Source organism: Athene cunicularia (assembly GCF_003259725.1).
Source record: "Athene cunicularia isolate RWA chromosome 5 unlocalized genomic scaffold, athCun1 chr5_part2, whole genome shotgun sequence".
NCBI lineage: Eukaryota > Metazoa > Chordata > Aves > Strigiformes > Strigidae > Athene > Athene cunicularia.
Window position 1 is genome coordinate 10,003,918 of NW_020799102.1, and position 26,739 is coordinate 10,030,656.

General features: G+C 38.0%; 1 protein-coding gene across 9 annotated transcripts in view; it reads left to right on the plus strand.

Annotated features, from left to right (window-relative positions):
• Positions 1 to 24,241, plus strand: part of PPP6R3 (protein phosphatase 6 regulatory subunit 3) — a 54,635-nt gene extending 30,394 nt beyond the window's left edge. For 4 of the 9 annotated variants that reach the window (XM_026850584.1, XM_026850585.1, XM_026850589.1 and 1 more), the window contains 10 exons: positions 1,458 to 1,555; positions 3,849 to 3,903; positions 5,964 to 6,094; positions 7,248 to 7,366; positions 8,781 to 8,934; positions 9,786 to 9,892; positions 10,873 to 11,023; positions 13,674 to 13,691; positions 14,010 to 14,132; positions 17,720 to 24,241. In XM_026850584.1, coding sequence (XP_026706385.1) covers positions 1,458 to 1,555; positions 3,849 to 3,903; positions 5,964 to 6,094; positions 7,248 to 7,366; positions 8,781 to 8,934; positions 9,786 to 9,892; positions 10,873 to 11,023; positions 13,674 to 13,691; positions 14,010 to 14,132; positions 17,720 to 17,771 — 1,008 coding nt within the window. In that variant the 3' untranslated portion in view covers positions 17,772 to 24,241. Of the gene's footprint in view, positions 1 to 1,457; positions 1,556 to 3,848; positions 3,904 to 5,963; positions 6,095 to 7,247; positions 7,367 to 7,998; positions 8,123 to 8,780; positions 8,935 to 9,785; positions 9,893 to 10,872; positions 11,024 to 13,673; positions 13,692 to 14,009; positions 14,133 to 16,775; positions 16,898 to 17,719 lie in introns of those variants that run through there. The other 5 variants (XR_003398614.1, XM_026850590.1, XM_026850586.1 and 2 more) reach the window with 5 other exon arrangements.
• Positions 24,242 to 26,739: the final 2,498 nt, after the last annotated feature.

Genomic DNA, 26,739 nt, shown 5'->3' on the forward strand with positions numbered 1-26,739 from the left:
ATACACTAGCAGTTTATAACTGTATTTTGTATACTTGTTATCACTACATCAAAATTGTCTATAAGATTTCCCATTCATTTCATAACTAGCTGATGTCATAAACCTCATCTAAATTTTCTTTTTATCCTGGTGAGTGGTGCATTAATGGTTACACCTTTTGTAAAACAAGTCTGTTGAACTCCTTTATTTTTCTTTCCCATGTAGGTAATCACTAATGTGCACTTTTTAATATCTGTAATAGTGAAAATACTGTACTGGAAAGGCAAGCTCAGTAACTGCTGTAAAACAGAGTAATTATTTTATAGGGAGGACACTCAGTAATTGATTGTCCACCAGTGTAATATTGATACACTAATTGTGTATCAAATCCTGAAGTTTTTAAGAACTATCAGTTTTTTAATTTTAGGATCAAAATGTAAGAGCTCTTGCTTTGGCCTGGCTTAGTATAGTGACCCTACCCTATGAAATATGAGGGTTTTTCAGACCCACTCCTAGCCCTCATAGGGTCTTTGCTGTATATCTCATCCTTCTGTATCTCCTTTCTTCTTCCTTCAGTTTTCATAATGTCTTAATCCAAACTTGCTTTTTTTTGACCATTCTCTTGTTTTCTTTCCATATTCACTTTGTTCAGCTTTACCACCTACTTCAAAGGTTTTGCCTATATACTGTGTCCCTTTAGCTACCTGGGCAAGAAACCAAGAGAGTTGATGTGACAGCTGTATTTTCTAGAATATCTTAGCATTGGCTGACATTCCACATTGAAATAACACTATTAAAAGTTCCTAGAGAATGCGTGATAATTTAGTTCTGGCAAATAAGGGACAAAAGCTGTTATGGATGGGAGAAAATGCCCATGTGTACCTTAATGTGGATACACCCATCTGCTGGCAGCTGACACAGGCTTCTTTATTTTTAAATAAGGAAAAAAAAGTACAGTTGAGTCAGTGTCCCTGCATTGTGATGTAAAATGTTCAAATAGTTTCCTTCTTGTAGGTGTTGAATATATGCTGCTGATGTGTGTGCCTCTGATATTTCTAGTGATAACTACATGATAAATATGCAACTGTGCTTGTGTCTGTACCCAATGTACATTTCTGGTTCTTAAAATTTATAACTTCATGTTATTTTGAACAAAGACAACTTTTTATCTAGTATACTGTGTTGTTTCACTGGGTTTTTTGGGGTGCATTTTGAAAGGTGCTGATTAACTTATAGTTAAAGTAGAGATTTAACTTTCTTATTGAGAGCTGCTCTTAGACTGGCTTTCAAGTCAATAAATGTAAGTAGGTGTGTAGTTAGCGTTACCATTTAAAAGTCAACAGTTTAGACAAATCCTTTTCCTGTCTTTTTATGTGTAGATCAGGGAGACTTTTATTTCTTTGGAGCAAAATGGGCAAATAGGATTTAGAGTATTATTAGAATCATTATATCACTGTCGTTGGTCCTGGGGTTGCCAGGCCTTTTCTGATTATCAGATGCAACAAATGACGTCCAATTTTATTGACCAGTTTGGCTTCAACGATGAGAAGTTTGCTGATCAAGATGACATCGGCAAGTGAGTATAATGTTATACTGGCTTTGACTATAGTCTCGGGAATTTCCTTTCTTATTGTGTATTGGTTTTGCTGATGATAAAGACAAGCCCTTACTAATGCAAGGCAGTTGCCAATCAGTTCTGTCTTTTTGTACTATCTCTGTGTATTGATAGAAGCCTCCCTGAACGGTTTAGAGAGGAAAGCAAAGCTTATCTTCTATTTCTGGTGGCCTGGCTGTACCAACATGAGAACACAATGCTTGTGAATAAATAACTAAATTATAACTCTGCTTTTGAGAGCTATGTCTGTCCAGTGACATGGCATTGCTGGGAGCACTTTCACTTTCTCTGTGCCTCGAAGTGGTGGGTGGGTTGTTTGTTTTTTTTTTTTCCCCCTGCTGAATCTGTGTACCAGACCAGATAAATAGCTTTACTCTTAATTTTTCCTGGAAAAGATGACAGGAACAACACATGAGTGTAGGGGACAGTAAGGGAGGGATCGTTAATTTACCTTTGTTTGCAAGGTCAAGGCAGTTAAGACACTCTACAAATAGGGTAAGTGATGAGGAAATGAGAACAGTCTTGGTCAGGTGAAAAAAAGCCCACCACAACAAAAACACCCAGCACAAAAACTGTTCTCTTTCTTCAGTTCTAATTATACTGATGCTATTATGGAGAATGGAAAGAATGGGTGTTCTTGCTGAAAATAGTTGTCTCAATTTTTGTAATAATTCATGGCTTGGGATGCAAGAACATGCAGGTAAGAGTAAAAACTGTTACTTGAAGATGGTTCCTAGAAGGATAAAATACAATAAAATGTCTCAGTGCTCTTTTGTAAGACAATGACTGTTTTAAACTGAAAGAGGGGAGATTTAGATTAGATCTAAGGAAGAAACTCTTCCCTGTGAGGGTGGTGAGGCCCTGGCACAGGCTGCCCAGAGAAGCTGTGGCTGCCCCCTCCCTGGAAGGGTTTAAGGCCAGGTTGGACGGGGCTTTGGGCAACCTGGGCTGGTGGAAGGTGTCCCTGCCTGGGCCAGGGGGGGTGGGACTGGGTGATCTTTAAGGTCCCTTCCGAACCAAACCAGTCTGTGATTCTGTTCTGTGATTCTGTGTTTAGTAAGTGATAGTTGTCTGAAGCTTGCATGTGCATCTAGGAAGTATTGCTGTCTTACTACACTACATGCTCTGCTGAGATTATAGGTTAAAATATGATGGGAGAGGAAGCAATTCAGGATACTCTGTTAGAAGCAAGTGGACTTTGGCTAGGACAGGAGTTGGAATTCTTTTAAGATTGTGCCTTTGGTAGTCTTGGTGGAAAGATGACTACTTGTGTAAGCAGATCTCTTGAGATTTGTGATAGGTATCCTGACAATGTATTTGTGAGTTGAATTAAACTGCAGATAAAGTTACTTAAGTGTTGCCTTTTGTGCAAGAATTAATTACAGTTTAAATTGCCAGTTTACTGTTGTACAGTGATTCAGATGGTAACTTGCAGAGTAATTGAGTCACACTTAAAATTTATGTTCCTTTAGACAACTTACCTTGTTCCCTACTTTATAATGCAATGAGGATTAGAGGAAGAGTCTTATGTGCTCTGTGTGTCTATAGAAAGAATATATTAACTCTTCTGTTTCTCTTTGCTTTCCCATGAGATTTAGTTTGCCTAATGCTATTTCTAGTCTAAGATATGTTTATAATTACTTTAGTGAAACTGCTTGGAGGCTTAATATGGGAATATCTGTAAAGCCTAATATTTACCGTGCAGTTTGGAAAAAAAAATTCGGTGAATTTTTTTTTTTTTAAAAAAAAAGCTTCTTTTTTTTCTTTAGGAAATAGAACTTGATACTACTTCTTTTTCACTTTCTCTCTTCCTGATGAGAAGGTCCTTCTATAGCATGATTAAATCAGTTAGAAGGTATAAAAACTGTAGGATTTTGAGCTGTATCATGGTCGACTGTAGTCAGATTAGGCATTCTTTAGGACTACTTCTTTTCCAGTGCATAAGAGTACAGTATTTGAGATTTGCTTTATAATTTCAGTTATGCTTGCTTAACTTCAGTTAGACTTGTTGCATCTTTGCAGCTAAATATAGGGTAGATATGATATTGTTTTGTATTTTTGTTTAAAATATTTACCAGTTTAAAAAAATCACGTGAATGCCAGGCCTATTTAATGTGGAATTTGACTGGTTTATGTTGGTAACTTTCTCTTTATTCTTTTATATTATTATTATTGGAAAATGAGAAGAGAAATGAAATGCCTTCATGTCATAACACAACATCTTGTTTATTGCATACATCTGCTTTTTTTGTAGTGTTTCTTTTGATCGGGTCTCAGACATCAACTTTACCCTTAATACAAATGAAAGTGTAAGTATGTATTCCTGTGCTATCAGGAGAATTACTGGCTCTTAAACTTCGGTGTGACCTCATAGTTTGGTGGTGGTTGTTATATTTACTCCTTTGTGTAATCTTTGGAATATAACTACTTCTTGTATCATGAGACTTTCTAATTGGAAGACACTATAGTTGTTTGTGATTAGTATAAAACAGAATTGCTTCTAATTTGTGTGTCCAGGTTCAAGAACAGGCTTGGATCTGATTTGTGCATATTGCATACTTGTGTTTTATAAGTAGAAGCTATTTTTGTCTGAGATTGCGGTGACAGGGAAGTAAGGACAGATACTTTAGCCATAAATTATTTGTTAGTTGAGCTGAAGTGAACCCCTCTACAGAAGATAAAGCTGGAGTGCTTAATAGTCTGTTAACTGAAAAGCTCTTCAATGTCATTCCTGCATGACTTTGTTAAGCACGATGGAAACCTCCAGCTGTTCTTTGATGGTCCACTCAACTTTTTAGTAGCTGAGTAAAGGAAGCACCACTGAATATTTTCTTGACAAGCTTTAAGTTGTTAAGACATTCTGGTTTTCTGCTGCTTTTAAAGAAATACTTTTCCCGCCACTGGTTTAAGATTCTCTTCACAATAGTCATATATATAGTGTGGCCAGCAGGACTAAGGGTGCGATTGGGGCCATCACTACAACAAAGACATTGAGGTGCTGGAACGTGTCCAAAGAAGAGCAACAAAGCTGGTGAAGGGTCTAGAGCACAAGTCCTGTGAGGAGCAGCTGAGGGAACTGGGGTCATTTAGCCTGGAGAAAAAGAGGTTGAGTTCACTCCTTCCTGCCCCTTCACAGGAGAAAAATTAATCAGAAGGCTCAGGCATGGAGATGAGGACAGGGAAGGGTCACTCACCCATTTTACAGTCGCAGGCAAAAGAGGCTTGTTAAGGAAAGAAAACAAGAACATCGCTAACTCAAACACGAAGAAAACCAACACTTGACAATGGGACAGTGAGAAGCGTTACCATACCTTAAAAACACCTCCCGTCCCTCCCTTCTTTCAGGACTTGGTTTTGTTCCTGATATTTCTCCAGTGGTGCAGGGGATGGGGGGGGGTGCAGTCAGTCTGCTGCTTCTTCCTGCAAGGGAGGGGGGCAGCACTCCTCTGCATTCTTCCCCTGCTCCATGTGTGTCCCTCTCACAGGAGACAGGCCCCCACAAACTCTCTCCTTCGTGACTCCTCCCAACGGGGTACATTCTGCCTGAGATGCTCCGGCGTGGGTCACCTCCACGTGTTGCAGTCCTCCCAGTGCCAAACTACAACTGCGGGGGCTGCTTCTCCCCACAGGTCCCAGGCAGATCTCTGTTCTTCCAGTGAGCTCTGTGGTTGTTGGGGGGTGCCCCTGCAGTCTCACCATGGGATACGGGGGAAGTGTCTCCTCCAGCCCACCTCCCCCCACTTCCTCCTTCCTTCCACTGACCTTGGTGTTCACTTAAGTGAGGACAAGTTACAGTAAGGACAAAGTTCCCCAACCCCCTTCTGAGGTTCCCCTTTTTAAATGTGTTATCGCAGAGATGCAGCCACCATTGCTAAATGTCTTGGCCTTGGCCAGAGGGGGTCTGACCTGAAGCTGGGGGAGCTTTGAGAAGCTTCTCACAGGGGCCACTGCTGTAGCCCCCTCCCCTGCTGCCAAAACCCCACCACAGAAAGCCAGCACAGGAGGTTGTAGCAAGGTGGGTGTTGGTCTCTTCTCTCAAGTGACAAGAGGAAATGGCCTCAAGTTGCTCCAGGGGAAGTTTAAATTGGATGTTAGGAAAAATTTCTTCACCAAAAGGGTTGTCAAGCACTGGAACAGGCTGCCCAGAGAAGTGGTTGAGTTGCCATCCCTGGAGGTGTTTAAAGACCTGTAGATGTGATGCTTAGTAAGGGACATGATTTAGTGGTAGTCTTGGCAGTGTTAGGTTAATGGTTGGACTTGATGACTTTAAGGGTCTTTTCCAACCTAAAGGATTCTGTATTTTCAAATGTTTACTAATGTAAGTAGAATGATTAATCATAAACAGATTTTATACATTTGCTGTATTTAGGGTAATATAGCCTTGTTTGAGGCATGCTGTAAGGAGCGGATACAGCAGTTCGATGATGGGGGCTCTGATGAAGAAGACATTTGGGAAGAAAAACATATTGCATTTACACCAGAATCCCAGAGGCGTTCTAGGTAAGAAATGTGTTTTTCATCCAAAGAGCAGTGTAGTTAGCCCTCAGTACTGAGCATGTCTTCTTCAGGCTGACTGTTAGGACAGGCTGTCCAGCACAACTAGCTACTGCATTATGTGGAGAGATGGCTTTAATGTCTGTCTTCCACCCATAATTTGCAGAAGATGGCAACAACTGCTCTGCCTACTCAGCTCTTCCTGCACTTTAGCTGTTGTAGTTCAGGTATTTTGTGCTGTTTATTCTTTCCTTCAAATTTAAACCTGCTTGGCCATTCTTGGCTTGGACAAGGCAGTCCAGCTCCACACCTCTGTAGACCTTGCTCTCTTCTCTACACTACCAGTAGGGTTGTGGACAAAACTGCATAGGAAGCTGCACTGAGGGGAAGGAGCATCTCTGAGCTGTGCAGCCTCCACTGATATCTACTGATTTTGTCCAAGGGTGGTCTTGGTTTTTCTGACCTTCTTGTGGCTTGAGTCACAAACCTGATCTCTTTTTCCCTTGTCAGCTTTGAAATGTGTGTTGCTGTAAAAAAAAAAAAAAAAATAAAAAATTTGTGTGATGGTGTTGTGGTTACTTAATGTGATATGTTTCAGGGACATCCTTACGTTCTCACATTACCTTGCTTTTTGTGTTGTTTGTGCTCAAGGGGAAGGGAGAGATGCCCATAGGTTTTCAAGTATGCATGTAGTTAAAGATGACGGACTGGAATACAGTTGGGGAGACTTTAAAATAGATTTGTTAGATTTTTAAAATAAAACAAGTTATATCTTGTTATATTGGTGTTGATGAGTTTTGTATTTCATCGCTTCTGTCTGTTGTGAGGAGACCAAATAAATCCAACAATCTCTGTACACAGATCTGGTTCCTTACTTTCTGTTTCTGCTCCCTTTTGCATGGCGGGATTAAAAATAATCTTTGTCTTTTACTTGCAAATGGGGGGAAAAGGCTAGCCTCTTCATGTGATCCAGTGAAAAACCTTAAACCTTGTTTTTTAGAGAGCAATAAGGGCAATATGAACAAATAACAAATCATACTTCAGTTAATCTGTCAGAAATTACAGCTGTTGTAATTCTCTTTAGCCTCAAACTCTCATTTCGCTGTGCTCAGGGTCTGATACTAAACAGAGAATGTATACTATCTCTTTGTATTTTAAGTTCGGGCAGTACGGACAGCGAAGAAAGTACAGATTCCGAAGAAGAGGATGGGACAAAACAAGACTTGTTTGAATCACACACCAATACAGAGGACAAAATGGAAGTAGACCTAAGTGAACGTACGTAGCTTTTCTTCCAACTGCTTTGAGTTATAGAAAAGTGTTTGATCTAGTAATCTTATTTTGCAGGAGTCTTCCTCATTTGCTGTTTTTATTTCATCTTAATAAAGTAGTCTTTCCCACTGTAAAGACTGCTTGCAATAGAACACGCAAATGTTGAGAAGTTTGAATCCTAACATGTCTTGAATCAAGTTACTTACTCTCATGTTTCTGCTCCTCAAGAGGAAAAAAGGGAGGAATAATCAGAAAGGATGAAATGTAATCATTTATACATCTTGAATGCTTGCAAAACGAATAAATTGTAAATCTTCCAAACTAAAATATGTTTATTTTTACTGGAAGCCTTTCAGATCAACTTTTAATCTAACAAAGCTCTTTTAAGACTTCCTACAGATGCTAAGTGAATTTGTATTGGTCTGGTTTCATGTGTGAATGAAAGATGTACATCAGTAGACTCTCATGTGAAAACTTAACTGATTGGTTTTAAAGTTTTCACATTCAAGTCACAGTAGACTAAGCTGGCTTTAGTTAAACTGGCAATATCTGTAGGTAAAAGCCCTGTGTTTATCTAGACTGTAAGGAATTAAATTAAAATAGAAGGAAAAGTTAAGGGTTTTCTTTTCTTTTGTCAGATTGGTGTCGTTGGCATCTGTGTGTCAAACAAGTTTTGATCCATGTGGGTCTCCTCCCATATCTGCCTGGGTTGGAATTTCTAATTGCTAGTCAGAGCTTCCTTTTCAGCCTGTTTTTTTGTATGTAAGTGTTAATGAAAAACATGTTTCCCTTGGGTAGGTGAAGTATTTTGAATTGACCTATCCTAAATTAGATGCTGTTAAGTCACAGTTGCTCCAAAATCTAAAATCCCAATAACTATTTTAAGTTGTAAAAAGCCTTAAACTTTTCTGAAACTTAGCAGTGGTGTTAGTGCATGAGAAATGTAGAGACTGCTCTTACCTAAGTTTACATGCTCATTTTCAATGTTCAGAAAAATGTACATAGGAAAGTGAAAAAGGAATGAAAAGTCTTAAGATTTTTTTTTTTAATGCTATAGAAATTTAGTTTTGAAAAACTGTAACAAATGTTCATGTTAGTTTAAAGTATAAAGTGGGATTATACTTGTGATTTAGTATGGCTTATTGTTTTTGTTCTTCAGATAAACTATATTGATTTTTAGCAGAATATTTGTGAGTTACTGTTTTGAAAATTCTGCCTTAGCAGAATTTCCCATTTAGGGGAATGCATTCATTTATTTAACAGTATATAGGAGATTCTTCTGCATGTGCTTTAAAGTCTAGTTATGAATGTTGCTGTTCGTTTTGGAATTTACGTATAGAGAACCAGCGTGTTAGACATATGTGCGTTCATGTTCTTTTATTTAAATTTGTTCTTAATGAACTTGTTGATGGTTTTTCAGCACCAAACTGGTCAGCTAACTTTGATGTACCCATGGAGACTGCACATGGTGCCAACCTGGATTCTGTTGGGTCTGATGTGTGGAGTACAGAAGAACCTATGCCAGCAAAAGAAACTGGCTGGGCTTCCTTTTCTGAGTTCACATCCTCTCTGAGGTAAGAATGTTAATGATTATGGGCAAGTTCTTCACTACTAAATGTAATGGCAGCTGCCATTTGGTTTCTTTGGGGTGTCCATCCCTACCTCAGCCTGTGTTGGTAGTGTTCTGGTGGAATACAAGATGTGTAGTGTCTGAAGGGCCCTGTGTGTTTATAATAGAATGTCTTTGTATGATCTACCTCATGGCAGGCTTTTGCGGATGGGTGGATCCTAGTATGTCACTGTTTTAGAGGGTTTTTAAGGAATATTTGGGTTCTTTAATATTGGTCTCTGACCATAACTTGGCTGTGAAATAAGTTGGGTGGTTTTTTTTAGTGTAGACTGAACCTAGTGAAGGAAGGGTGGAATGTAAACTGTTGAATGTAAAGGTCATAAGACCTTGATGATTCTGTTTCATGGATGTTATAAAACAAATAAGTTTGAGGGTTTGGATTTTGTTGTTTATTTGGTTTGGTTTTGGTTTTTTTTTTTAAAACTTGCACTGTGGTATCTAGCTGAGGCAGTTCTGCACTATTTTGAGAATGCCTGAAATGGAATTTCCTTTCTTGGCTTGAACTCTAGATAAAAAAATAACTCAAGTCCTCTGTGTAAGTACCTAATCATATAGATGTAAATTTTTGAGTTGTCAAATACTCTCATTCAATAATTGAGTCTTCCTGCAGTCAGGAGACTCTTCCTTTTATACATCTGGCTCTCAGTTGTCTGTCTGGGCATTAAACAGCTCAGATATAAAAGTATTATTTTTCCAGCATAAACCACTATATTGTTTCATGCTTTTTGTTTGTATTTCTATTTTATTCTACTATTCAGAAATGTTTCTAAAGCTTTTTTAACTTTGTGTTTGAAGCTCAAAAGATTCCTTAAGAAGTAATTCTCCTGTGGAAATGGAAACAAACACAGACCCAATTGATCCCTTGAGTGCAAATGCAACTGCTCTTCCAGCACAGCTAGAGGGTAAGTACACTGCATTCAGAAATGCTAACAGATTGATTTTAAGAGTGTCACCTGAGAAAGACGTCCCTGAACTTGAGGTTTCCAGAGACCTCTCATCTGGCTCTGCTGCTGTTATGACAAGTAATGAAAATGACTTGTCAAAGAATTTCTGGACTATTAAAAATAGCTTTCTATTTAAAACAGGAGCCGGTGTTACTGTTACCTCTAAAAATCCTGCACATCATGAACAGAAAATCATTACGAAGCAGCTAAGTGTGTTCTGTTAGAGAATCCCACCTGTGCCAGCACTTGATTAGCTGAGCTGATGCCAGAGCCAGAGTCATAGCCTCTAGTCTTTTCCTATGTGGCAGTAGGCCAGTAGCCTCAATGTGTTCAGATGTCCCCTTCCTGCTTATTCCTTTCCAAGTTACCTTCACTGTGCATACACTAATTCTTTCTTCTACGTGTATGAACTAGTTGAAGGCAAAACATGCTAATTATGTTTTTGTGTATATTACTAACAGACAGAACAAGAAGTGCAGATGAGAAGTCCAGGGAAACTAGAATTCCCGAAGGCTTCTCTGCACTTGGAAACTTACTGTCAAATTTGCCCTGCATGGGCTTGTGTAATGAATTTGGCTGTACAGAAAATTAATACATCACTCTAATCCTACTTAAAGTCCTCTTCAGCCAAAGATGTTGCAGTAACCATTGTAAATCTAAATCACTAAGTGGCTTGCAAAATGGAGGAAAAAAAAAATAGTTACAGAATGTGACTTAAGCCATCTGTAAGACGTACTTACGCTCTATATATATATATATATATATATATATCTATCTATATATATAGTGGGAGTTGCAGAAAGGTGACTTTCTCTGTAAGGAAGAATTCAGGAAGCATATGAAACTGCAAAAATAGTGTTCTGGTTATCTTGGCTTGTGTTCTTGCTGATAAATAGAAACATAACCAGCCATGTACTAAATGACTTCTATATATCTAGCCCCAGGAAGTGTTGCTATGGAGGCCAGCTCAGATGGAGAGGATGATGCAGAAAATGCAGACAAGGTAACTGAAACAGTAATGAATGGCAGCATGAAGGAGACACTGAGCCTTACTGTAGATGCTAAAACTGAAACAGCTGTTTTCAAAAGGTGAGCATACCTGTTTATTGTCTTCCCACCCTTGTAACATAAGCACTATTATAAGCACCTGTCCATAAGCACTGGAAACTTATTAGTGGAAGACTGACACAACTTTTGACCCTGATGCATGTTATTGTGAGATTTTTATGTACAGTTAATCTTTTAACATGTTAGTTGCATGTCAGAGTTAAGCTTTTTAGATTTTGCACATATTGTTAGATTTGAATTGGACTCTCATCCAGGAGGATGGAGGACAGAAGTTGAAAGCCAGCCAGGCACTGCTCTTGAGAGTAACTCGGAAACATTTGGGGTGATCACTCTTGGTATAGGTGGTGGTGTCAAATCCATTCTGGACTGCAGGTGGCACATAGAATAAGTATCAAATCTTTGTGTAGGGAAACAGAGGCTACAAACAGCTTGACCTGCAAAAATAGTTTTATTTTTATTAATAGAAGCTGGTGTGTCATGCCTCCCTCATCCTTCTCCCCACCCTGATCTTGACAAATCTGAACATACTACTAGCACTTTGGCATGCAGCTCTCTTTTAGAAAAAATTCCTGATATCTGTCCCTATTCGTGCTTTAAATATTAATAAGCAATTGTTCATATGTCTTGTAAGTTGCTTTAAAAAATCCTAGTTCATTTCAGTAAAAAAAACTTCCCAGTGTTAGTCCTTACTAACCCTTCTTTTAAATTCATCTAACTTTGTGCTGTTAGTGGTGGTAGATTTTTGATTGTTCAGGAATTGAAACATAACAGCTTTCAGTCACTCTTGCTTCCATCCTTTTGGTTATTGAAGCAATAAACAACTACTCGAACCTCTTTTGATACATGTCTTAACATTGATCTTTTTCAATATTGTGGAGGAAGCATTTATGGCTGCACACTGCTTAAATCAAATGTCATTGTTAGAGGGATTCAGCCAAAACAGTTTAGACGAGGATTGTGACTCAGTGCAGACTTTCGTGGCATGGAACCATAGTGCTGTGCTAACTACTCTCCAGTTTATTCTGTGTTTTGGGGAACTCTTTTATATGGTTTACACTCCTATTGTGTTATATGTCTACAGTTGAATTTAGTTATCCATGCTGTTTTTACACATCTCTAAACTGCTTTAAACACACTTTAAAGTTCTGTAACTTCTGATACTGATGCAAAGACTAACATAAGGAGGCAGCATGCAGTGACAGTTCCTGCTAGCCTTCATGGAATTATCTGCTTGAGCTGTGGAGTGAGCGCTTCAATTCTTGTAGGTGAAAGGACACAGAGGTGCAAAGGGAAGCAATATCATAGAATTGCCCAGGTCAGAAGGGACTTCAGAAGATTATCTGGCCCAACCTTTTGTGGGAAAGGGAGCCCATATGAGTATCTAGCACTCTGCCCAATTACATCATGAAACCTCTGGCAATGGGAACTCTGGGATCTTCATTTGAAAGGAGAGATTAAGGAAATGTAGAAGGAGGCTGAAAGGTGAGGTCTTGAATACAGACACTGTTCTGTGGTAGAGTTCTGTGGTCTCATACTGAGTCAGTGCTCACATGCCTGTCTTTAAACCAACTTCTAAATATGCCAAGCAACAAGTGGGAGAGGAAATTAGTATTTAATTTGAAATAATGTCTAAAACGATGCTTGGAAAAAAAGTCTAGATTAAGGGACAACTAGAGTAGTGAGAGGAGGTCCTACTCTGGCCTGTGTACCTGGCAAAGTGGATGCTTCCAGACCCAAGTTTTATATATGTTTCTGCCAACAGAAAACTGATGATGTTGAAATTAATGTTGGAGGAGAAGCATTATAATAAGCACAGTAGTTTAATTTGTGGAAGGCTGCAAAGGATGAAAATGTGCTTTCTGAAATTAGTTCTAAATGGAGAAGGGAAGAATGATAGCAGAGACTACCCCTACAGAAAAAAATAGGCCAAATCTGATGGTAACAATTATTTTATTTTGAACAAAGAATATCAAGGAAAATGAGATGGGAATATCAGATGGAGAAAACTGGACTTAATGAGAGATTGCTATGCAAAAGAATTATTTTTACAGGCTGTGCAGATATAAGGAGGAATGGAAGGAAAGATGAGGATTTATTGACATTTGAGGGATCCACTGAAAGGAGAACTGTAAGGATAGGAAGAAAAATCAGCAGAGGAAAATGGCTTTAAAATGTTTCTGACTTGTTGCATAAATAGATTTGTTGCCACAGAGGTATAAGATTGCCTATTTCAGAGCTACCTTATAGCTATCTCTTGCAGGTATATGGTAAAATTTGTAATTTATGCACTTGTAATGGTGTGGCTGAGGTGGAAGAAGGTGGAATAAAGGCAGAAAAGCTTTGATTTAGAGGCAAAACACAAGTACTTGCTTGCTAATAACTTTTGAGGCTTCCTAGTTACATGGTAATGTCTTCATGAGAGTGTACTGCTTTTTTACTGAACTATGATTTTTGTTTCTGAGAAGTTCATGAAAAAGGTGGGGCTGCAGTCTTTATAGTACATAACCCATACATTGTATTTCACTGCAGAGTTATTAGGGAGTTAAAGATGGTGATGAGTTAATGATTCTGCTGATATGTTTCATGGACAGACTTTTATTAATGCCAGTTTTTGAGGGAATCTTGAATTTCTTTTATACTTTCTTCCATTTGTGCATACTTCTGGCTTCAGAGTGTTGAAATCATATCGGTATGTATAGTAAAGGATCATGACTGTGACTGCTACCACTTCAGACTTCACACACATTCCTCATTTCCTTTCTGATCTTACTTGTAATCACTGTATTTCCTGACCTTTTATCCAGTCAAGTTTTAATGCACATAAACGCTGGTGCTTTATTAGCTGTTTGTAAAGTCTAGAGCCATGTGCTTGATCTTCATGTTGCAATCATAACTTAAAATCCATTTGCATGTGAAATATGGACCCGTCTCCCAATTTTCTCCTGTTGCCTGGAATTTCCCTGTAAGAAAAATTAAATAACTCTTTCCTTTTTCTTTTTTTTTTAAGTGAGGAAGGAAAATTGTCTACCTCGCAGGATGCTTCATGTAAATATGTAGTAGAAGAGAATGCAGAGGTTGCAGAAGAGGCTCCTTCAGCTCTGCAGCCTCCTAACAGCAGTCCAGAGCAGAGGTAATTGTGTTCAAGAATGCTTTCAATCCTCTAAATAGCAGTTTGCATGTTTTTCTGATAGGATTGATATAAAGAGATTAATTCCTGTTAGTTATCAGCTCAGTCTAAACATGTGCTTGCATCTATTTTATAAAATTCTCACAAGTTATACTTTCTGTTGATTCTAGACTCTAGAGTTGTCAAAAATATATTTGCCTTGTACTGTTTGTCTTGCAGGGCCCTGTAGATGTTCCCATTCTAGTTTGTGATATGTTATCAAATTAGAACAGTGAATTGGAAAATTATGATAAAAAACAATTAGGGGAATATGTTTGACTTTTCTCTGAAGTCTACCATTGTTTCATTCTGTATTCTATACTGCAGAATATTTTGGGGGAGTCCACTGGTGCAGCGGTATGGAAAGGAAATAATGCCTTAAGTCATGCTTGTTTGATTGTGAATCAGTCATTTCCATCCTTGTCTTCATCAGGCATTAATCTGAATGCTTGTAGATTTGGAGAAGATTTTTCAAAGTACATTAATTTGTTTCAGATAAGACTTGTCTGAAATATGGAGCGGCCTGGATTGCTTAGCGTACTTATTGGAGGAAAGAAAAGACATTTTTGTCAGCTTGGCTACTAGTGCAGCTTTAGAGAATAGTAATTCAAGATACAATTCTGAGGGGTCCACCACCAGAGAAAGCTGGTCTTGCATAAATTTATTTCTCAAATTGTAGAAAAAAAAAAAAAAAAAAAAAAAAAAGCATTTGACAGTATTTCTCCTATTTAATTTCCTATTGAAATACTTGGTTGGTTGGTTCGTTTTTTTACTGCCAAGTTACAATGGTATGGAAACACAGGATCAGCTCTTTAAGTCTAGTATGGATTCACCAAAATCAAATGCACATAGGGTGACATGAATCACCAAATGTTAGAAATGTTTAATGCAGATGTTACATATATGAGCTAGTTTCTAGACTTTAGTCAGAGCAGGATTTATCTTTATCTTAAAAGCCTAAAACAAAGAAGAGCTTAAAGTAGATTAAAAGATTTCTACCCTTGAAGGGTATTCAGTGAAGACCTTACTCAGGAACTTAGTTGTTTATAAGTACTTTAAAATTAATATTTAGGCAAGAGTTTACTGGTTTCCTAGCAGAACTAATGGCTTGTTCAACATCTGGTACAATCCCACAGGCTTGATTGGTGTTAAGGCAAAGCATGGTATATTGCTGTTTGCTGTTTTAGAAGTAATTCAGGGGTGTCTGGAGAAAATCTGTGCCATCTTAAAGAAAACCTTCATAAAAGGAAAACCTTAATGTGTATTTACTAAACCTTGAGTAATCCATAGGCTCTGCTCCTCTTCTTGTAGGGCAGGGCTGGGGCGGGGGGAAGCAGAGCTGTGCATCCTACCACTGTGTTGGGGAGCTGAGGATGTCCTGAACAGGAGCATGCTCTGAAGTGAGAGAGGATTTTGCTTAAAATCAATTTCAAGAGTCACTTTTACTTTGCAGTATGAACAGGGGTATGGTTCTGGAAATCAAAATTCAGAATATGTATATATACACACATTTTTTTCTGAATCGGTATTTAACTAGCTTTAGTGGTTTAAAAGCTGTTGTGTTTCTTGACTTTAATAGATTTTAAACTATTAGTAGAAAAACATGGTATTTCTCACAAAAGTCCTGGGGAAGAAGTAATAACTTTTTAAGACTCTGTGGATGCTATATGGTATATCTAGCTTCCTGGTGAAGACAAAATTGAAATGCTTTTGTAAGGAAAGATTTAGAGTATAGCTCTGCATACAACACAGGATGCTACTATGTGTTCTGATTATGCTGTATGCAGACTAAGAAAGATGCAAGCATGTCTGACAAATTCAGGTTCTGTTTTTTTGATTTATGAGCTAGTATGTCTTACCTCTGCAGTACTGGGTGTTACACTAAAGCACTGCTACCTTTTCCTGTAAGCCAGAACTTTGTACTCTGCATAAAGTTCTGTAAATTTAATCAAAAAGTGGATTCTAATCAGAAAAAAAAACAACCTTGTATACTTGAAGTGAGAAACCCAGAAATTGTCTTTCATGATCCCTTCTTTATTTGGAGGTACTGTTTTTTATCAAGACAATATTTTTAATGCTAATTAGCATTAAACTGTAAGGGAGAAGTCTTTGGGTATTGGGTGATTTGCCGTTTGAGTAAAGATGCCTGTCTAAACCAACAGAGGGCTCTCAGAGCTAGCAGTTCACTGGATTGCTGTGGAGTTGCAGGAAATCTCAAGGAACTCCTTCCATTGAGTCCAGATGGCTTCAGCAAAGCTCAATACTTTCTCTAAAGGTGGCTGTCACAGCAGATCCTCGTATGAGTGCAGTATAAATATAAAGATAAATGTAATTGTGCTTTTGGGGCTCCATGCATGTATGACTAGTGGGAGGAGTCCCCTAGGTAGGTCTTTGGCTGGTGGCCAGCAGTAGTAATCTCTGCTAGGAGCCCTGTTCTCTCATGGACATCTTTTCCAGTTAAGAAGTGACTTACTGCTGTGCGGACTGCCAGACTTCCTGTCCATGCAGCACTTGTGTCTTACCTTCCAGGTTTCTCTAAAAAGTGTTTACTTTTTGTCTAGCGCTGTCTGTCTTTTGTCTAATGTGTACGTATGTTTTTTTAAAAAGTGTTTTTAGAGTTTAGCAGCCAAAGACTTAGCTAGGGGACTCCTGCTGGTCATGTGCATGTAGAGCACGGACCCAAGAGTGGCTTCTCTGTGATGTACACCATCAGAGAACAGGAGTTACAGGTAACTTTTCTCATGTGTAGTTCCAAATTGTATTTATATTCTTTAAGGGAAATTGTCAAATGTATTCAATAGACTTGCACTGAATGGAAGCTGAGATTTTTGGCTGTTAGTGCTTGCAATTCTTAATGTTCTCCTGCACTGCTGATTTGAACTATCTTTTCATTTTGTGTGTGTTAGTCTGGAGCAATTGAGCCCACACTTACACTAAACTACTTATCTAGAAATCTATATACTGTTAACTGTTTTCACTTTTGCAGGTTTGCTCCTTATTCCATACTTCCAACTGACATTCAAAGAAGCATTAGCATGACTTCATGCTAATCGAATTGATATTCAAAGAATGTGTGAAATGGCAGTTTGTAGATTGGATTAGTAACTAAAGCAGTTTAAGACACTGTTTTTCTTGTTGTATCTTAACTGCTTACTTTCAAATGCAACCTTAAATACTCCTGGTATACACTTCACCCTCACAGAATAAGATTCGGAGAAATATCACAAATGTGCTTTTTATTAGCGATTCTCTTGGGGAGATATCGCATCTCTAGAGATCACTCAGTTAATAAAGATCAAACACTCTTCAGTGGTGTGCTCAGTTAAAGTGCTATGCTTAATTAAGCAATAAGGACTCCAGAAATACTGGACTCCAGAAAATAAATGGGATGGACATGTTATTAGCTTGTGTTTCCTTTCTTCAACTCAGGAGTCATGCTACACATAATGTGGGGTGGTTGTGTGGGGGATTTTTTTTTTTTTCTACCTGCCTGAATTTGTCTTCAACACTTCTTGTTTCTTGTATACTTATATCTTTTTTTGGCCTCTTAGGACTGACCAACACACCCATTTAGGAGAGGCATCTGTTAATGGCCCTGTATGATATGTGATGTCTACTACCTTGGCTGAAGAAAATGAACTGATACCCAGGTGTTTGAGTGTTTCTTGAGGATTTCATCTAGAGCCTGTTGAAACCAGTCACTGCTGCACTAATTTCGCAAGGGATCAGGACCAGCAACATTTATATTCTAGATTTTAAGACATTGTACAGAAATTCATAAGTGTAAAAATATTGCACATTGAGAAATACCAATAATTTTTGCGTATGTTTATATTGTATTGTTCTAAATAATGGGTGGCCTGTGAAATAAGATCCTGCTACCCATGTAATGATGACAGTAGTGTTACTATAGTTAAAATGGCTGTAAGAATAGTTTTATAAAAAAGTGAATACACAAATCTAATGTATTTGAGACATAACTATTTGACGATTAGTGTGACCAAAGTATTTAGCAGTTTTCATACATTTTTCACCTTGTAAAAAGAAAAGAAAATGAATTCATGTTTCTTCTGAAACTGAAATGCCCTATAAATGTTATTTTGGTTGTTTTAGCTTACAAAAGTGATTTAAATAAGATTTTTTTTTTTTGGTGTTCAACATTTTACCACAGGTTTTTAATTGGTAATTGTTTTCTGTATTGTTTAAAACAGATCAAAAATGTAAGTCTATTGGTAGAGATTTTAAGTATTTATTGCTACAACTTAGTTGACAAATTGATGTTACTGTAAAGCCATATGTTCTGTTAAGTCTTATTTGCTTGAAACAATACCTTACAGGTGAAACACTAGAATATTTGAAGTGCACATGGCTTGTTGTGTTTAAGTGATTCACCTGCCTTTTAACCCATTCACCAAGATTTAGTTTAATACCAAGCATTATACAATGGAACATTTCAGAACAATCTGCGTATTTAAAACGCTATAATCCTTTTAGACAAGTCAAGTAAATGAAATGCTTGTGCTGCTAATGTAATTACAGTACATGCATTTTAAAAGTATATAGTGTTTTTAATACAAATTTTGGCAGCAGAGCATGTTAATTGTTACTTTCACTGTACTGATCTGTGTGAGGCTTTCATTTGTATGTTCTAAACCAGTTTTTTTCACAACTGGTTTGTGTATATATATATAGTGATTATGGAAACTAATTCTGTGTAATTTATAATTTTCTATGTCAGTGTAAAATTCCAACAGCCTTCTCAAACAAACAGAAGCAATATATTGTATATTGCCACATTGTCTGGTGAAAGGGTTAAAGTACTTCACCTCCTGCACTTTTAGATCAATTTTTGTTTCTGTAATACTTATATTCATTTATTTTTTACATCCTTTGTTTTCTTGACCAGTATTTAAAGCCAAAAGGATACTCTAAACAATGGCCAATGATTTATTTTAGAAGGCGTCCTAAGCAACGTGCCTAAACATTACATTGCATACAGAAATAAAAAAAAACCTCACGTATGTATAATGGCATTGCCCTTATTGCTTCCTCTCTTGCATTTTCTACAGCAAATTTCAGTGGCACTCGTCATTGCAGGTTGTTACAAACTGATCAGTTCTGTCAATATTGAGGGCACAAAAACCACAGTACTGTAGGTGGAGTTGGTAACTATGGTTGCCATTTTAGTTGTACTTTGTAAATGATGGAATCCAGTCAGTTTCTAATTCTTCAGTTCAGAATTACTTCCAGATCAGCTTGACCAAAAATGCTTTGTATATCAGCTTTAAGGTTGGCAGTTGTCCCTTTATCACTTTCTGATCTGTTATTGAACAAGCAGTTTTGTAAACAAAGCCACTCATTTCAACACATGAATTGCAATCCAAGTAGAAATTCCAAATACAGAAGAGCAGTGTGTTGTCTTACAGAAGTTTATTTCTTTTAAGTGTCAAAACTTTTGTCCTTTCTAGTGGAGCTATTTGTGTCTTGTTAAGTTGAATTAACTAGCTACATAGCCATGAAAAGTGGAGATACTGGCAGAAAATCAGTATTTCAAGCCCTGTTGCCTGCAGTTCAGCAATGTCTTCTAGTATGTTGTCCCTCCTGATTTTAATGAACTGTTGTATCAGTCCACCATCCAGTTCCTACTGAGCTCAGAACTGAAAAGAAAAAGAGTATTTTGTTCCAATTCCCTCTGTTCCCAATAGGCAGTATCAGCTGAGTGGAGGTGTGAGAAGTGGTGGTGAGTGGAGTTCACCCTTCAGTGTAGCTTACCTTCTAATTAAAGGGTGCAGTAAAGGTGAACTAGGGTTGGCTTACCTAACGTTGATTCCAGTGGTCTTTGATGGTTCTTCCTTACTATTGCATCTATCGTTAGTTTTAACAGCTTGTGTGGAAGGGGAGTTAAACTTGGGATTTAACCTAGATTTGATGTAGTGTGAGCTTGTTCTGAGAAGGTGTAGGGTATGTTTTACCCACTAACTATATTACTTGTACAACGAATCCTGAACTTGAAGGGCAAGCTTCGGAGGTGTGTTTTTGGGGGTGTATGGGTGTGTGTACACCCCCACACACCTTTTGCCATCTTTTACCAATGCCTTATGCTGTTCATGTAGGCTTAGGAGAGTTTGAACATCCTTGGAGAGTTCTTCTCAATGGCTGTTACCCAACCTGTTTAATCAAATTTGACTTGCATGAACTTGAGTCTTCTTTATTAAAAGATATTTTAATACATTTGTGAGATGTACTGAAGTCTAATACCTTTGTACTGTGTATTTAGCAGCAGCAGCTAGGATGAAATATGCCTGCTTTGAATGGCTTGTACTGAATACATGCATTGGCCATATTTCACTGTGCTCTTTGAAATTGCTAAAGGGTCAGTCACTTGAAACTGAGAATACTCATGTCAGTTGATATCTAAGGGCAGTGGACTTAGTGCTCATGACTTCTCTGGTAAATGATTTTTACTCAAGCCAGAGTGTGTTGCAGAATTGGCTAGACCAGCAGTATATGCAACAGCTCGTTGCCTCTTCAGACCTGTGTCTCAGTTACGTAGCAGAGTGGATGAATCATGCCTTCTTGACCAGAGAAACCGTTATTTTTAAGTGTAAGCCTTGTATTGGATTTTATATCAAGATTATTCCATTTAAGTAGACGTGTAGCCATTGTCTTAACTAACATTATTGTTGTTGTTATTGTTAATTAAGAAAGCATTCCCCCTGTTCAGTGAGTTGACACATAGTTGCTGAGAAGACAACAGGATAGTTGACACAATCTCATTATATCCTTGTAAATGCAACCCAGTGTGACCATGCTCTTCAGTGAAATGTACTTTTTTGCTCCTGTTAAGCCCTGTATCTACCTCTTGAAAACAGTGAGTTCTGTATTGTCATCTGCATACTCTTGTGGAAACTTGCTGTGACATTCATTCTTTGTGTGAAATCCACTGAGAAGTTACAAAATACTTATGAGGAAGATTAATCACGTTGTTACTATCGTTCATTATAAACTTATCTTCCTGTTCAAATTAGCTTTAATTTCCTTGGAGATTGTTTTGTTTTCTGACATCCTCCTTAACACAGTTCTATCAGGAAGTATATATTGTATATAACTGATGGCTCTATTAATATACTTAAACAATCACTTCTGACTGTCTCCAGAATAAATAGTGCTTTCTCCAGTGTAGTATAAGTGCTTCAAGTTTCATTATAAAAGTGTCTCTGTTGTTTCCCAAACCAGGATGGAAAATGGAAGTTCATGCAGTGGCAACAAGCCTTTTTTGTTCTTAACTTCTGTCTTTTAGTTTCTGCATCTTACTTTCTAACAGGTAAGGATTTGGTATCCTTCTGTTCCATTATTGTCTGAATGTGTAAGGTTACAGCATGAAGACTAAGGCAATAAAAGTAAAACAAAAAATACTCTTGGCATAAAAAGAGGCATCTTCCTGCCTGATTTAGCTAAGACAATTCATGAAACCTTTTGGACTTACTCAAACCTGGCTTGGCTTTCTGGTTCAAATTGTTCCAAGCCTGTGGTTTGCCCTGTGCTTAATGTTGGTTAATGACTTGTAATTACACTTCTTCTAATGGGATCACAGGGAAGTCGGTGTGTGCTTCTCACTCTTCTGCCACATGCTGAAGCAATAATGAGAACTGAACTTTATACTGTGTTTTGCTAGTAGTATCTTTCAGAATTTCTCATAGATGATTCTGGGCTTAGTGTTTGATGCATCTTTTTCCACTGGAGAGGGGAACATTTTCTGCATTTTTCAGCTCTGAATTGGTAAGTACCTTGCAAAATGAGTTAGGATTCCCTTTAGTTCAGCTTTCTGGCCTTAGCTGAAGTACTGTAATTCTGATTCTAGGACTTTCTTCAGAAGGAGTGTTCTCCCTTCTCATTCTGGATCTCTATTGAGTGGTGTGGGTGCTTGCCTGTGATTTATATTCTCTGCCTCTCAAAACATGGATTCTGAAAACTAATTTAGATCGTGATTGTCTGCTGGCATACAGTCATCCAGAGTAAGAAACCCAAATCTTGCCTAGCTGTTTTTGAGCAGACTTTCTCACTCATGTCTCATGAATCAACACCCATTTTTTCAGGTAGTTTATCTGGTTGTCTCACTACTTCAGTCTGTGGATGATAATTAGGTAGATTGGTGGTTGATCCTCAAGGACATAATAGAGATACACCTTCTTCATTTTTTCAGATGGAATGTGGACCCATTATAGATTTGTTGAGACTGCTTTTGAACTCTGTGTTACTATTCCCATCTATCTTAAGAGGGTGGGGGTGTTCTTCCCTTCCCCTCATATCTACACCAATTACCTGCCAAAGGTGGTCACAATTTCATTTTAGGCAATAAACTAACCTGGTTCTTTTGCCAGAGCACTGAAGTATGACTGCATACATTGCAAATAAAATCTGCTTTCCCTTATACCAAGCAGAATTAAGTGTTTGGAAAATCCTTCTTTGCAGTTTTCTCAAATGAAAGATACAAAGTATTGACTGTCTTCTACTGGTTCTTGTAGCAGGCAGTGGCACAAAATTACTAAAATAAGCCTGCTGACTGCTGAAATTCATGTGACCTCCTTTCTGTTGAAGTTCTCCAGAGCACCTTTACTGCTATATCTTTATAGAAACACTTGCTGTTAGTGCTGTATTTGTTAGCAAGGGTTGTTCTTCCCTAAACCATCGTTCTGAGGGGTGCTTTCAGATAAGAAGAGTTCTGCTTTGCAGTGAGCCATAGTGGAGTGTGCATATTCATCAGCAAGCATTCAAGTGACAAAAGGTAGTAACTAGGAAATGTATCATGTTCATGGGACTACAGGGGTCCTATTCTTTCTCTGTAGTCAGTTCAGGAGTGGTTTGAAAACATAAAAGGGCTGAGGAAGTATGCAGTGCTTTTTAAAACACTGCATGTGTAGTTTGACGTACTCTAGAGACAAATCTGAAGTTGGGAAGAGGTGGGTGACTTCCTGATAACTAAATTTTCGAGTGTGTTATTTACATGATTCATACATAATTCATGTTGACTGCTATGTCCAAGCACTTAAGATATTTTTTAACTACGCTGTATAAATAAATATATATAGATGCACACTTGTGTGTGCACACATCAACAGCTGGGAGATAACTTTCTTCTTGACATGACTAGCTGCAGTGTGCACGGTACATTTCCTAATCATACTGAACTGTAGAATTCTAGGAAGGAGGAGGTACTTGAGCATATGGTACAGCCCATTCTGAAGCACTTCACTAAATATAAAATATTTCTAGGCTTCTGTCTCTGCATGTGTAGACACTACCAGTGTAATTTGACAGGAGGAGGAACCAGTGCCTCTGGCTTCTTGAGGCCAACTTCAACTTCTGTCAAAGAAGATTACTCTGCTTTTCTCATAGTCCAACTACTTGATATATTTAAGCCTTTTGGCTGATATGTTTATAGCTTCCCAGAAACAGAGGCAAGCATTCGTATTTGTGATTATTGAATCAACACTGTCTGCTTTGGCCAGAAGTGGTTCATCTGTAAACTTGTACTGATGCCGTTAATCTATTAACGGCTGTGCTTCTGCATACTACATTAAATTCTTCTTAATATAATGGTGAAATCTAGCTGTTTCAGCAATTGTCATCAGTACTGTCCTCAAGAGCACAGTGACAGGTTGACTGCAGCTTTGAATTTGGTGTTGCACAGATGCAGACCATCATAATGCCCTATTTGAGAAAGGTAGGGTGTCTGATGTGGTGGAACAAGCCTCCAGCTGCTCTAAGGGGGTCTAATGCATCCTGAAAACAGTCCAAAGAAAGTAAAGTCACCTGGGTGGTTATCTGCTGTTCATTAGGAGCTTATGGATCTCTGCTGGAGGAACAAATTGCCCTTGACTTTGCATTAAGTCCAGAGAACAGCGGCTGCCGATAGTGCATGCAGGACCTCCTGCCCTCAGCCATCCCAGTGTCTGAGCTGAGCAGGCTGCACAGAAAGATCTTTGCATGTGACTTGGCTCTGAACAAAGCTTTGTTCATATGGTAAGGCATACCTAGTGGGAGTCTCCAAGTATCAGGTACAGTGGAGTATCTCAGAAAAAAGGTTTTAATTGTAAAACTACGTGCAGGTTAATGGTTACATTAAGCTTGAGTTTGCATATGAGGGTGCTTGCTCTTTCATCTGAACTATTCTCCAACATCCTTTTATGTCATATGAGGAAGCATAGACTATGTTCAAGCAGTGTTGGGGTGGTGTGGCAGGTTCATACAGAAACTAGATCACCCAGCTACACTGAAACATTTATTAGGAGCAAGAAATTGTTCATGTTCACAAATGTGAAAAATCTGCCACTGAAAGGTTACAGGTGGGCAACAGTCAAATGGGAAGATGATCTCCATTGCATGTGTCAAGATGCTGTCTGCAAAGAAATAAAGCAGATAAATGATGAAGTTAAGCTTTGAGGGCGAGGGGAGGGGATTTGGAGTTCTTAATCTCAAGCGAGCTCTTGTTTCTCTTTTTGGTCATAGCAACAGTTAAGTGGGCTAGAAAAAGAAGGTTAAATCTTTCTAGTGGGCTAACTGCTTGCAAAATAATGGACTACTGTCAACAAGAACCTCTGAATGGCCTTGTGCTCCTGGGAGGATTTTTTTTCAACTAGCTTGTGGCCATGATGCCTCTGTCAAGTTAATCATGAGGGGAAAAAGATGAAGTTGTGAGTTGCACTAGAAAGAAGTGGGATGCACAGTAACTGAATTGTCTGATTAAGTTGTTGTTAGGAAGTCAGAATTTGTACTGATGGTGTGGGCTGAGGATTACATGCACTGAAATCTGACCCATTGGAACGTGAACATTCAGAAACGCAAATGATTGCTGCTAGACAAAAATAACAAGGTTATTGCTTTTGTATTGACATCGTCTTAGTTATTCTATCTAGACTTGCTATGAGGGCTGCAGATTCAGTTCTTCACTTACATCTGACAAAAGATACAGGCTAATAATACAGCATGTTTCTGCTTGAATACTGCTACCTTTGACAGTCTTCACTGTATGTTCTCATAACAAAAAAGCTTTTTTAACCTCAGATCAGAAAGGGTAATGGAGCAAGAATTTTTTATTTTTTTTTTTTAAATAAACAATGTATGGCCTTGATGTATGCTACAAACCTGTAAGAATGTTTTAGAAACTCAAAAGTTAGCATAAGCTTTTCTATTAGCTACAGCTTTTCTGTTGAGGAAAATAAAGGTAATGATGTTTATTACTAAGCAGACATGCATTTATTAGGTCTTTAGCTTACTGAATATATCTGTAAGGTTTTCTCACTGCTTTCTGCTGCCATAGCAGCTTCTGTAGTGGCTGTGGATGGAACTGATGAAACGCTGCAGTAGCTATACTGCATATATAGTACTTGAACTTTGTAACAAACTGCTCTTACTCTAAGAGCAGAAACTATGTCAATACAGCCTAATACTCTTTATAAGAGACTTGTATCCCTTTTGTCTGAGAGCTTTATCATCAGGATAATTTCTTTCAGAATTTAAGGAAAAGGAACACTGCTAGAATGTGGGTTTTTTCTACTCTCAGACAACAATTACAAGCAGGGTGACAGATAAATGATCCAGCTTTGAATTATTTTTACAGTATGAGTAGCTCTTGCTTTCAATCCTTTAAGAATCATAGCAGTATTGGCATTCTTTTTTGCTTGATGTCTCATGGAATATTTTACAGAACTAAGATTAGGGACTGTGCAAAGGTAGAATGAACCCATACGACACTGCAGAGATCATGTAGTCTGTACGTGGGAATGTATGAATTAAATATTCCTTCTTCATTGATGTTAGAAGCTAAATAGAGATGAAGGTGGATAAATAAAAGCATATATGTTTAAAGCTGAAAGAGGCAATTCAAAACAGATTTTCAAGGACTGGAATTTCACTTCATTCCTACTGCTGTTGCTTTGAGTCCACCAGCCTCTGGTGAATGTTAGTTAAAATTGACAGCTTTTAATAAATTTGGCTAGATTATAGCAGTCAATAAACAGCAAAGCATACTGTTCCTGTAATCTAGTTTGTAATTGATAATAGGTATAAAAATCAGGAGTGGCATATATTCTATAAATCAAGGCAGTAAATCTAACTGAAGTAAGAATGCTATTCTTACCCCATATCTGATGAGTCAAGTGATACAGAAAAAAGGTTTTACATGTCTTCAGCTTACTAGTTACTCATACAATTGCAGTGCCTTGCATCTGAAATCAGAGTTTTGCAAAAGCAAAAATTAAGTATGTTACCACATCCACAGTATGATGCATCACACTTGGCTTTTTCTTGGGTATCGCTTAGTATACTGCAGTCTTAGTTGATTTGTTTTCCACAATGAGGAGCTAGGTCAGAACTGCTATGTGAAATATAACTAACTTCTAAGCAGTGGTTGGGAGTCCTCTGGCAACCCCAAACTCATCTACTGCTGAGTCTTTAGACTCAGACTTCTTACAGCCTTGTTTTCCTAGGTGTTCTTGTTGTTTTGTTTGTTTTTTTTTTTTTTACCCCACCCTTTTTAATGCATTTAATCATGCTAGATCAGCTCAAACTC